Raw genomic sequence first — 13,704 nt, forward strand, 5'->3', positions numbered from 1 at the left:
GATATAACTCACTGATGCGTAACGGAGCACTGAACAAGAGCTACGAAATGCAAATATAGAAACGCTTATAGATTTTAACGGAGGCTGGGTGCATACGCAAGGCATACTGAATAAAGAAAGGCTTAGACAACTTTTAACATGTAACAGTGAATGGACAAGGCATACAAAATAAAAAAAAAACGCCTACTTAATCTCCACTGCCTAAGAAACTGAACAGAAAAGACCTGAAATCCTACCAAGTCACCAGTGAAAGACTTAATTTACCAATACTGGCAGTGTGTTGCGAGTGACGGTACAGAAGAAGCAGCATTGGGAGGGTAAGGCGTGCAGACAAAGGGCGGGTGTATATATATAACCCTGGTACCCCCTTGTTCACGTCATTCATGGTCCAGAATCCAGTATTTACAAAGCCGCTGTTGGGTGAAGCTTTAATGTGTATCATCAGTAATAGAACAGCAGCAGGAGGCAGGAGTTTCCATCCCCTGGTGTCTGCTATTACTGCTGCTGGTCGGGTATTGCTAATATTGCTGCAGAGGGCGGTCGGTTGTTGCCCTTTGACCGAAGTAAAATGTGTCTGAATCTAAATCATGCTGGGTAGTTCTGAGTTCCTGTAGCCTCATAATGTTTTCGCTACGATTCATTGTATAGTTGCAGCGAAAGAAGTTGTGTATGGAGGAAGGAAGGAAGATACGAAGAGGGAATAGGAAGTAGGAGGAGGATAGATTTTGGAGCCACGGAGGAGGAGGAGATATCATTTGAAGGTATGGAGGAAAAAAGTGGAAAAAATTGTATAGTTATAGCTAATATTGCATCAGGACAGCGTCCGGTTTTAATTTTTCATGCACGTTAGCGTATCCGAATGCATCTACTGGTAGCGAAGGGGAATTTTCAGATGCGGTGGTGCTGTGGTGGTGCTACTGTTACTCTTACGGTTCAGTCATAGCGAATACTACATCAGGAAGCGGCGACTCGCTGCTCCCTGATGACCGCGCATCCAGATTCATTCTATACCGATGAGGGAGTGTTCAGATTCGGTGGTCTTGTGTTGCTTCGACTGTTACTCTTGTCCTGTTACGGCGAATAACTTTTTAATCCGTATAACATTGATAAGGGAGATTTCCGAGTTTCCTGATGCTGCTGCTATTACTGATACTACTCCTGCTGCCCCATTTCACCAAATACTACCTCATTACACGTTCGGGTTCCTTGTTATGTGTGTTGCTCCTTCCCGTTTGTTCGTCCGTGTGTGTGTGTGTGTGTGTGTGTGTGTGTGTGTGTGTGTGTGTGTGTGTGTGTGTGTGTGTGTGTGTGTGTGTGTGTGTGTGTGTGTGATATTGAGATGCCAACATTGATGCCTTGGACGGTCACCAATCCAAGCATCAACCAGACCCAGCGTTGCTTAACCTCGCTGATTGAACGAGAAATGCCACATTCAACGTGGTATGGTCGCGGGATGTGTGTGTGTGTGTGTGTGTGTGTGTGTGTGTGTGTGTGTGTGTGTGTGTGTGTGTGTGTGTGTGTGTGAACAGCGAGGGAGAGTTGATGTCTGCTGAGGAGTGGAAGTCGATTCCTACCAGTCCTGTTGACACTTATTGGAGTAGAGGGACTTGAGGGAGAGTGAGGGAGAGTGAGGGATGGAGGGGCGATTAGATTCCACTGGTGACTGTGTGTGGGACGTGGGCGCCTCAGAACCCCTTGTCGGTGCGTCTAGGTGGTTAAGCCTCTTTTGAGACGAGGAGAAATGAACCGTGATGCCAGAAAGGGTTAAGTCTCACGGTCTATAGTGTCGCTTTTCATTTAGTTGAGTAAAGGATTGTGTGTTGGTGGTGGTGGTGGTGGTGGTGGTGGTGGTGGTGGTATTGTTCAGGGTGTTTTTTAATGGTTTCAGTACTTTTAATTAGGGTTGTTTTACGAGTTGTGATATTTCTTTATTGTTGTTGTTGTTGTTGTTGTTGTTGTTGTTGTTGTTGTTGCTGCTGTTATTGTTATTTATTGTTATTACTTCGTTATTTTATTAGTATTATTATTATTGTTATTATCATTATTTTTTATTATTATTATTATTATTATTATTATTATTATTATTATTATTATTATTATTATTATTATTATTATTACATTTTCCTTCTCCAATCTTCACGTCAGCCTTGATTTCCTCCCACTCAAGGTAATTTTCCCGCGTTTTATAATCCTCATGGCTTGAACAGGACTTGAAAGCATTCTTAGTTTCCATGATCAGGTTAATTTCATGCAATTCTTGTGTTATTTTACTTTTAATCCTCTACTCAGTCCTTTTCTCTCACCGTTCTTCTCTCCTTCCCGCCTGTTGTATTAAACGTAAGTACATTGTAAAGCATAAGTTTCCAGTAAAAGTTTCGAGATTTTAAGCTTTATTTCGTCTTAATTCTTTTTTTTTTTTTTTTTTTTTTTTTTTTTTTTGTGAGCACTTCCCCTCAGATGTTAATTTCCAGTTTTCCAAGAATTTTAATCATTAGTCATCTCTAGTTGTAAATATCCAAAACTTTTTTTAGAGATTTTAAACGTTTTTTTCCTTGTTTGTGTTCTTGTTTTTGTTCTTGTTCCTTTTCTTCTTTTCGTTCTTCTTCTTGTCCTTGTTCTTCCTGCTCATGTTCTTTTTCCTTCCTTTTTTCTTCCACCCCCTTTTTTTTTTTTTTTTTTTTTTTCTTCTTTCTCATTCCCCTTGGCAGTCCTTAACACCTCCCTCGCTCCCTTGCCTCCAGCACCTTATCGCAAGCAAATCTAGTTTCCCCACAGTTTACGAGGCGTGGCTGTGAGCGGTGGCTGAAGTGTCCTGAGAGTGTGGTGGTGATGGTGGTGTTGGTGGTGGTGACTTCTGCAGATCACTCTTGGTTTAAGTTTACATGCCCTGCACTACCCTAGATTCCTAATTCTGACCGACTTACTCCTCTGTTGTGTGTGTGTGTGTGTGTGTGTGTGTGTGTGTGTGTGTGTGTGTGTGTGTGTGTGTGTGTGTGTGTGTGTGTGTGTTTTACTTCATTCCTTCATCTCTTGTCTGTCTTCATCTTCATTTCCGTCCTCCACGTTTTGTTTTTGTCTGTTTTTCTTGTGTCTCTTTCCGTCTCTCTGTCTCTCTCTGTCTGTCTGTCTGTCTGTCTTTGTTCATTGTCCCTCTTCTCACGCGTTTCTCTTCCTTTGCTTCTGTTCTTGTTTGTTTTGCCTTTGGTATCTGTTTTCTCTGTGAATTTATCTGTGTCCACATTTCTCTCTCTCTCTCTCTCTCTCTCTCTCTCTCTCATCCTCTCTCTCTCTCTCTCACTCTCTCTCTCTCTCTCTCTCTCTCTCTCTCTCTCTCTCTCTCTCTCTCTCTCTCTCTCGCTCCATATGTCTGTATGTATTTCCCATGCATATATATTTTTTTTCACTGTCACGTCACGAACACAACACAACGTAATGTGATTTGGTAACAATAATCTAATTCGAGTGAGCGAGAAGAGAATTTTTTGCATATTTTTTTTTCTCATGTCACGGTTATTGCTCAGTATTTATTTTCTCTGCCTGTGGCCACAGACGTAAGGAGATTAAGAAGTGTTTTTGTCACGGAATTCTTTTTGTGTCGTCGTGTCGTGTCGTGTATGTCGTTTGTCCTTCCGTCTTGTCGCCGCAGCATTCCTGGCTGTCGCGGTTCTGTTCTCTCTCGAGTCACTTATTGGTGTTGTAGAAAAATTGCTGTGAAAAAAGGCTTCTAAACTCTCCCCGCCTCCTTACATACTTCCCATACCTCTGACTTTTAGTTGATTCTAAGGAATGTTATTTTTTCCTTCTCTCTTTAATCTCGTTTACTTGAATGCCGCACATCATTTACATGGAAATAAAACGCCTGAAAAATGATGTAAATATTTTATGATGAGGAAAGGCTTAACACACGAACCTGAAGCAACAGAGGGAGTCACATTAGCATCCGATCTCTCAACAACGTTCAGAATACAAAATTATGAAAAGAAAACTCCTACATAACGATACAAGTTTGGGAGAAGCAATAACTTAAAAACCTAAACTTTTAACATACGAAACTGAGCCAATAAAGAATAACATGTGCCTGCGATCTCTTAACGTTGTTCAGAATACTAAAGGAGGTAAAAAAAAAAATATCTTAAATCCCGATATGAATATCTTAAGAGTTGCAAAAACTTTTCCAGCAATAAAATCAACTTAGTCCCCCGAGGTGAGATGGTGCCAGACACACGTGCGTACCTTAAAACAAGTGAAGGCACGAAACCGTCCCGGGAAAGAAAAGGTACAGAAATAAACGGAAAAAGTATAAGGGAAAAAGAGAACATTTAAACTGATAAAGAAGGAAAAAAAGATGAGGAAGAGGATGAAGAGACACACGTGGATACCTTAAAACAAGCGAAAGCACAAAACCGACCCGGGAAAAGAACAGGAAAAGAAGTGGACAGAAAAGCATAAGGAAAAAGAGAACATTGAATTAAAAAAGAAGGAAACGGATGATGATGATGGAGGAGACACGTGCGTAGAACATAAAAAAAAAAAAAAACGGAAAGAAATAAACAGAGGCCTAGTGAAAAAAAAAAAAACGGAAGTGAATCGAGGAAAATAAGAAAAGGAAGAATGAAAAGGAGGAGAAAGACAAATATGAATACGAAGCAGTTTCAAGGAGGGGGGGAAAAAAGGATGGAATACTGAGAGAAAAGAAGGGTAAGAATAAAGACAAAAGTTAGACAGAAAGAAAAAGAATGAAAATGAGGATGAAAAAATGGAGAAAGAATAAATAAAGACAAGGCAGGGAGAAAATTTACCAAAAGAGAAGAAGGAAAAAGTTAAGAGAGAGTAAAGAAAGACAAAAACAAGACTATAAAGAAAAAAAAATGAAGAAACAGGACAAAAGAACAGAGAGAGAGAGAGAGAGAGAGAGAGAGAGAGAGAGAGAGAGAGAGAGAGAGAGAGAGAGAGAGAGAGAGAGAGAGAGAGAGAGAGAGAAGCAAAAGTGGAAACAGGATAAAGGGAAAAACTACAAAGAGAAAATGAGGAAATGTCGGAATGAAGCGGTGGGGAAAGACAAAGATAACTAAATACACAAAAATTTCCTGCATCTTGGACGTTTCAAATTTCATCCCGAGTTTTCCATCTCACCCGTATGGGGCGGCAGCAGAGTCCCATAGAGCTGTAAGGACGTCATGAGGCGGCGCGTCAGTAAGATTTCCGCCTCTATGCACGCCGCCAGCAATACGGTCCACGCTCAGGATGTTATGTACCGGAGTAGCGACCAAAAGAGACAATAAGTTAGAAGGCGCGGCGCATTATAGTGGTTAACGAGCGTGCGCCTTTAAGAAACAGTTTCGCCCTTGTGTCAGCGGCCTCGTTTGCCGGTGAGGGGCCCTGGGAGTTGTCCTCACTCTCCTTACCCACAAGGACACTCACATCACCACCACCACAGCCACCGCTACCAACACTACCACCACCACCACCACCGCCGCCGCTGTCAGATACCTGCACCACCACTGTTTCCATTACCACCAACACCACTACACTACTACCACTGCTAGCAACAGTAACTAAAACAACAACAGCGCCACCAATAATAACAACGGCAGCAGCAGCAACAACACAACACGCTAGTACCATTATTGACAACTACAGCACCACCAACAAGAACAACAACAGGACTACTACTACTACTACTACTACTACTACTACTACTACTACTACTACTACTACTACTACTACTACTACTACTTCTTCTTCTTCTTCTTCTTCTTCTTCTTCTTCTTCTTCTTCTTCTTCTTCTTCTTCTTCTTCTTCTTCTTCTTCTTCTTCTTCTTCTTCTTCTTCTTCTTCTTCTTCTTCTTCTTCTTCTTCTTCTTCTTCTTCTTCTTCTTCTTCTTCTTCTTCTTCTTCTTCTTCTTCTTCTTCTTCTTCTTCTTCTTCTTCTTCTTCTTCTTCTTCTTCTTCTTCTTCTTCTTCTTCTTCTTCCTTACGAAGCGAGGTTGAAGCGGTTAAATTTACATTCTCTAGAGAGACGTAGGTTAAGAGGGGACCTGATAGAAGTCTTTAAGTGGTATCAGGGTTATAACACGGGAGATGTAAGCAAAATTCTTAGGATCAGCAACCAGGGTAGAACAAGAAATAACGGGTTCAAGCTTGAAAAATTTAGGTTTAGGATGGAGATAGGAAAAAATTGGTTCTCGAATAGAGTGGTAGATGAGTGGAACGGACTCAGTAATCATGTAGTTAGTGCTAGGACACTAGAGAGCTTTAAGAGAAGATTAGACAAGTTTATGGATGGGGATAACAGATGGAAATAGGTAGGAGTGTTTCATACAGGGACTGCCACGTGTAAGCCTGGTCGCTTCTTGCAGCTTCCCCTTATTTCTTATGTTCTTATGTTCTTATCTTCTTCTTCTTCTTCTTCTTCTTCTTCTTCTTCTTCTTCTTCTTCTTCTTCTTCTTCTTCTTCTTCTTCTTCTTCTTCTTTTCCCCGCCCCTGTCATTTTTTCACATCTCCAAACCTTGACTTTCTGACACTTTCAAATCAGGATAAAGCAAACATTTTCACCCGACTTTATTTGTCCTTTCTAATCTCCCCCGGTACCAAAATATTAACCACAGGGCAAATCGAAACCCTTAACCACCACGTGAGGAACACAAGCTAGCCAGACGAGGATGCAGCAAACAAGGCGATTAGCGATTAAAAAAAAAATAAAAAAAATCACTCCCTATTGTTCTGATGAAAATAAAAGACCATGTATACCTTTTTTGCATACCTGTTGATCCTCCTGCGCCTGAATGCATGAGACGCTTAATACCAGGAGTGAATCATTATTACTCCGGTTATTGATGCGCATGAGGGAAAAAACGGGCTCGCATATTCCACCGGTAAAGTTTCGAAGCTTCGGTTTGAAAGGATGAAGCGGCCTCGACTCGCCTAAATGAACCTCCTGCTGAAATTCAGGTTATTATGGCTATTTTGAGATGCTCTTTCGCACCTTATTATTTTTTTTTCGCTTTTTTTTTCCTCTTTCCTTCTTTTTACATGAATTTCGTAGTTGTTTGTTAATTTTAGAGATGATCGTTAGGCTTACTTTTAATTTATAGCATCAAGCTTCGTCTGGTTTATGTTCTATATACAATTTCTTTGGTTGCTTTTATTTTCGTCCAACTTCCAAATGTGTTCGCTGCTTTTCTTTTCTTTTTACATGAATTTCCTAGTTTAAGTTGATAGTTTTTCTTAGTTTTAGTCCAAAGTATCGACTTTCGCCTTGTTTATGTATTTATTTATTCTGTTTAATTCCTTTGCATTCCTTTGTTTCCATCCAACTTCCAAGTGTGTTCGCTGCATTTTCGTTTTCTTTCTTTGTCCCGTTTTCTTTTGGTAGAAGATGAATGCTCGCATATAATTTATCACTCTCTCTCTCTCTCTCTCTCTCTCTCTCTCTCCCTCTCTCTCTCTCTCTCTCTCTCTCTCTCTCTCTCTCTCTCTCTCTCTCTCTCTCTCTCTCTGGAATCCCAAGAGCCACACGGCACACATGACTGAGTTTAATTACAAATCACATAACCCAAAATTATTACTGTATAAGCTGTAATTCGCCGTCACGGTCACGCGGCGCTGCACACGATTAAAAATATGAGCGCTGTTGTAAGGCGTGTAGTCACTCATTTCATTCACTTACTCGATCATTGATTCACGAGATTATTTGTGAGTCAGTCATCGAGGGAAAGCCAGTAACGTGTTCCTCTCTTTATTTATGAATTTTAGTTGGTTTTGTGTTTAAGTTTGAATGAGTGAAGGTTTTAAAAGATTGTTAAAGGCGTATGAATGAGGTGGACATATCTTATTTTTTTTTTTCAATAGGTTAACATTCTAGAGGAAAGTATGGTAAGATAAGATAAAATATTGACTTTTTTTTCTTTTTAATGTTGAATATTTACAATTTTTCATTCCTCCTTACCCGTGACCACGAAAAATTACCGATGATAATAATTCCGTTTCAAACTTGAGTTGATTCACCTTAGAACTTTAGGTAACTGAATCGTATGAACCTTAAAATCTTCCAAGCGGCAAAAAAAAAAAAAAAAACGAAACAAAACTTACCTGTGAATTCTTAAAGTTTGATTTCCATTCAGGTGCAATATAGAAACAGAACAAGTATGCCATGTAAACAAACACAGGTGTGACAGAACCATTGACATTGCAAGCATAATAGAGACAAACACCACATCCAGTCAGGCTTGTAAGGAATGTGGGCAAGGTGAAAATAGAACACAGGTATCATAATATGTAAATAAGGTAAACACAGGTGTGATAGACTCATTCACATTGCAGGCATAAGAGACAAACACCAAATACATTCAAGCTTGCAAGGGACGTAGGCACGGTGGAAACACAGGCGTTGTGGCGGTGGCTGCAAAACAGGTATGGTGGGGCAAGCGGACTGCTATTGGCCACGCGCTAGAGTTAGTAGGCAGTGCATCTGAGGACAGCGAGTGGAAGGTGAAGGCAGGCTTTTAGGTCAGTCGGAGCCAAAGTGTATTGTGTTGCTTACAGGAGGCAGAAAGAGGCAGGAGGGGGGGTAGAGGGAGAGGGAAGTGGGGAAGGGGTGTGTTGGTGGATACATCAGGGAAGGGAAGGCAGGAGAGGGAAGGGAGTGAAGGGATGGGAGAAACGAAGGGTGTGTTCTTAAAAATGGCCTGAGGAAAGCAGATGTAAAGGAGATACAGACGATAAATGTAAGAGAAGGGAGAGTGCGTCGGGTGAGGACAGACAGACAGACAGACAGACAGACGGACAGACAGAAACAAACAGGCATATATACATACAAAGATATACAAACTCATATACAAAGAGACACACTGGCAAACACACACACAGGCAAACACACACACACACACACTAACACACACCATAACTTGTATATTCGCATCGATGACAACTTCCCAGTCCTTGTTTCCACAGCCTACACGGGAACGCTCAAGTCGACGCTCCATGTATTAATATCGAGGTGGGCGGCTATTGCTTTTCCTGCCCAGATAGTTTGTAGTTTGTTATACTTTATATGCCAGCGTGTGTGGCGGAGGTTGCTTGTGAGAGAGGGAGAGAGTGCGGGAAGGTTGTTGTTGTTGTTGTTGTTGTTGTTGTTGTGTGTGTGTGTGTGTGTGTGTGTGTGTGTGTGTGTGTGTGTGTGTGTGTGTGTGTGTGTGTGTGTGTGTGTGTGTGTGTGTGTGTGTGTGTGCAGCAAAAAGGCACTAATTGGTATGTTGTGTCACTCACTCTCGACCTCAATTCTGCTTTGTTTTGCTCTAGGCGATAAAAATAGATTTGTTAATGTCATCTTTTTTCTCCGTGCCTGAGATGCGGCTCTCTCTCTCTCTCTCTCTCTCTCTCTCTCTCTCTCTCTCTCTCTCTCTCTCTCTCTCTCTCTCTCTCTCTCTCTCTCTCTCTCTCTCTCTCTCTCTCTCTCTCTCTCTCTCTCTCTCTCTCTCTCTCTCGTGTGTGTGTGTGTGTGTGTACGTAGGTAGTAGGTAGGCGTGTGTTGGTGTTCTGCCATTCACCGTGTATAAACGCTAAACACGATCACACACACACACACACACACACACACACACACACACACACACACACACACACACACACACACACACACAATAGTAGGACGTAGTTCTAAGCTGAATATTGTACCATTTACTTTGTTTCAGATTCATGTATGCGCTCACACACACACACACACACACACACACACACACATTTATCTGATCCCCCATAAATAAATACCCACAAGTAAATCCATTGATGAAATACATGGATACAAACATCAATAAACACGGAGGAAATGGACGCATGGATGGGCACAGAAATCGAGATGTATACACACGGATAAGCCAAACAAACTGCTTCATTATTTCATTTTATCACGCTATAAGGAAATGTGATGATGGAGATTAAACACGGAGATCCTAAGGGAATGAGTCAACTTCATAACCTTTTTTTTTTTTTTTATTGGAATATGTTGTGGAATCTCCCATGTTAACCTTTTGGATACGTTATGTTCACCAGCCATTTCTTTTTTCTATCATTTTTTGTACATTTAGTTGTATTCCTCAAGTTTTAGTAAGTCACCCCTTGGAGCTAAATATGTCACATTTTCTTTTGTCTTTTTTTTTTTTTTTTATCTTGTATTAACTATATGAACTATTTGGACGCGTCATATTCAGTAGGATCTTTTCGTATAATTTTTTATGCTCTTAGTGGCAATTTTCACCTTTTTTATTTGTTTTCTGCTCCTCGACACATAAAAAAAAACGTTTCACTACAGGAGAAACGTTTGTCTGGCCACCGGGAACACCAATAGCAAGGACGTGTAGGAAACAGTAACAAGGACACGGCAACGTACATGTGTAAATATGAAGAGCATATACAAACTCCACCTATTCTGTATTACAATGAATTCAGCGACCGTAGCATCTCGTATTCCTGTATCGCCCGCTGGCACAGTTATCACCCTTGCAGCGCCACACTCACGCCGCACCACCCAGGCATCCGTGTCTCCTAAAATCTCCTTCCCACTCTTCATACTGAACCATAACTGTAAAGATGTCAGGAAGTTTAGCGTGTTGAAGAGAAAAGAGTGTCGTGGACGAAAGTTATTTCAGACGATACACGATGAATGGAAAGTGAATGTTGTTATAAGTACGTGTGTTAACCCTTTCGCTGCGAGGTGCAATAATTTACTGCAATAGAAGCAATATTTGGAGTCTATAAGCATCTGCAAGGAAAAAAAAAAAGGCATAAAAAAAACATTTACAATTTTTAGCCTGTACAATGTTTGGAGGTGGGTGTAGAACAGCAAAAGATGTCTCAGAGTGATTGGTGATTAAGATAAATGTGCCTGATAGGAGTGAAAGGATTAACAAATGTAATTGATGTTATATTAAAGGAAAATAATGGCATAGTAAAATAATATTCTATTCGTAATGTTTTTAAAGTGCAACATTTCCTAAACTCTTAAGATACAAAATAAAAGAAAACTGGCAACTGAGTAAACGAGAAATAAGACACAGAAAACAGTTATTCCATTCCTGGGGCGTAAATTTCACAGCACCAAGCCCTTTCAGCTACAATAAATGCGTAAACTCAAAAGTTACAATAGGATACAAGAAAACTGGCGCATTTGTAAACGAGAAAAAAAAAAAACACGAGAAAACAATTTTACTATTCATTCTTGGGGGCGTAAAAGTATCTCGTAAAATTTATCTTCTTCACCTACAACGTTTAATCAAATGGTAATATTATGGAAAGCGTTTACATGTCTTAGTCTGCCAGTCCATTTGTATTCTTGCTTTGTAAGGATGTCGAGACTAAAGACCGTTCGCCCCGCAGCATACGACTCACACGGACACCTGGCTCACCACAGTTTAATTTCCCCAGGGCTGGCCAGGTACGCAGCTATTACCACCAACCCGCGAGGGAGTCTAGGAGGGCGGGCTGGGCGGCGCCTGGCTAGACCCTTGGCACATGGAATCATTGGCTGGAAGTGTTTGTGTGACGAAGCAAAGCTGTGGTGAAAGGTAACACTCCTACTCCACTTTAGTCTTTCATTGAGTAAAAGGTTAAGAGAAGGATCCTAACAGCGAGACAAACAAACATTCCAGTTGGATTTTGATGTTTTATTCCCTCGAGGATGAAAGAATAAGGTGATATTTTTTTCGTCTCTTGTTTGGGCATGTTGACCTTGTGTTTTCAGTGAGTGTGCAGAAATGTTTATGAAGAGTAATTAATGCACGAACTCATTAGCAAACTTGATGGAAAATAGTGATAGAGTTGACTTGCATGGGGTGGGCAGCCTACAGATGACCTTCATTGCTAGTTTTGGCTTTTACAGTGTCTTTCTTTTCTTTTTTTTTCTTTTTTCAGTTCAAGATTTTCATTGCCAAACCTTCAATTCAGTGTCATTTCTTCCCTTCAGCGTCAGTCATTTGTTTAGTTCTAGACCTTCCTTTTGCACCTTTTTTTTGTCAGCTCTTCCCTTCATGGCCAGACCTTCAACTCAGTGCCATTCCTTCTTAGTGCCATTTCTTCCCTTCAGCGTCAGTCATTTACTTACTCTTAAGCCTTCCTTTTACGCCAGTCCTTTTTCTTCCAGTGCTAATCCTCATCTTTACCGCCAGACCTCTCCTCCACTGCCATCGCTCTCTTCAATGCTGCTTCGTTACTTTGCCAAGTCAGTACGCGTCTCACTTCTCACATCTCTTCACCACCACCACCACCACCACTACTACTACTACTACTACTACTACTTCTATGCCACACCTCTTATTCCACCACCGCTACATCACCTCACGTTACAGTTCTCCCCACCACCTCCAGCACTGCATCCTACCTCACTCCTCCCTACCACACCACCGCGTCGTCTAATCCCGTACGCTTCCACACCACCACTGCCACACTCTATTCCACACCCGCACCACACCCGCCACATCGCCTGCATGCCCCGCCACACTCATTTCCTGCCGGCAAAACACGAGCACCAGCAGCAGCAGCAGCAGCAGCTTCGTAAATAACATGTAAAAAAAAGGGTTGCGTATTTTTGTACATTTGCCTTACTTTTTTTTATCAGAGGCGATGAACTCTTGAAAATATTTACCGCAAGAGAGAGAGAGAGAGAGAGAGAGAGAGAGAGAGAGAGAGAGAGAGAGAGAGAGAGAGAGAGAGCATTAGTATTACCACACCTCAACACGCACACAACAAAACACTTAAACCACTCAAACCCTTCCTTTCTCTCTCTCTCTCTCTCTCTCTCTCTCTCTCTCTCTCTCTCTCTCTCTCTCTCTCTCTCTCTCTCTCTCTCTCTCTCTTTCTTTCTTTCTTTCCCTCCCATTCTTCCTCCCTTCGCGTTTCTCTCACGCACTCCATTCTTCTGCCGTCACGCTCCTCTCCCTCACCCGATTCTTCTCCCGTCACCCTCGCCTCACTCTCCCCGTCTCTCTTTCCTCGCATCCACAGTAGCATCATTCAGGCTGACGTGTCATCTTCACAACTCCCAAACCCTCACTCCCCAATCAAACTTTGAGCGGCATCCGATACTTACTCGCCAATTTAGCTCGACTCTCTCCCACCATCCCACTCCCCCGCCAGCCTCGTCCTCCAGCCCTCTCTGACAATAAGACTTCCCGATCGCCTGCCCAGTTCCTCGTAATTGGTCGTAAACATCGGTGTTGCTTTACGTGAAATGAAATATAGAGGGTTTGTGGCAGGTGGAGACGAGTGGTATCTGGTGTGTGTGTGTGTGTGTGTGTGTGTGTGTGTGTGTGTGTGTGTTCGTTTTGTTTTTTTGTTTTGAGCTTTGTGTTTTTGTTTTTGTTGTTCTTATTCTTGTAGTAGTAGTAGTAGTAGTAACACTTTTTTAAGCTCTATCACTGTTATTCTTGCAGTAGTAGTAGTCATAGTAGCAGCAGCAGCAACAGTAGTAATAGTAACATCAGTAATGCCTTTTCCATGACACATTGCTATATATATATCTTGAAATACAACCACTACTGCTGTTATTATCCCGCCCACACTCAATCATCGACAGGGAAACACATCAATGAGGCCACAGTATTTCTTTATATATGTGTAGATGAGACACTTTGAGGAATATTGGGGCTGTGTTTGAGGGCTGACCTTTCCCCGTCCTTCTCCTGTGATTGTTTATGATGATGAAGACGAAG

The 13,704-nt window shown here is 41.5% G+C and overlaps 1 protein-coding gene across 4 annotated transcripts in view; it reads left to right on the forward strand.

The window, feature by feature from the left end:
- Nucleotides 1-12,644, forward strand: part of LOC135113692 (uncharacterized) — a 260,876-nt gene extending 248,232 nt beyond the window's left edge. For 2 of the 4 annotated variants that reach the window (XR_010274935.1, XM_064029192.1), the window contains 2 exons: nucleotides 11,423-11,562; nucleotides 12,138-12,644. Coding sequence is in view for 3 of the 4 variants with exons in the window: in XM_064029192.1 (XP_063885262.1) it covers nucleotides 11,423-11,559 (137 nt within the window). In the remaining variant the exon portion in view is untranslated. Of the gene's footprint in view, nucleotides 1-11,422; nucleotides 11,702-12,137 lie in introns of those variants that run through there. The other 2 variants (XM_064029193.1, XM_064029191.1) reach the window with 1 other exon arrangement.
- Nucleotides 12,645-13,704: the final 1,060 nt, after the last annotated feature.

Source organism: Scylla paramamosain, chromosome 26, assembly GCF_035594125.1.
Source record: "Scylla paramamosain isolate STU-SP2022 chromosome 26, ASM3559412v1, whole genome shotgun sequence".
Classification (NCBI taxonomy): Eukaryota; Metazoa; Arthropoda; class Malacostraca; order Decapoda; family Portunidae; genus Scylla; species Scylla paramamosain.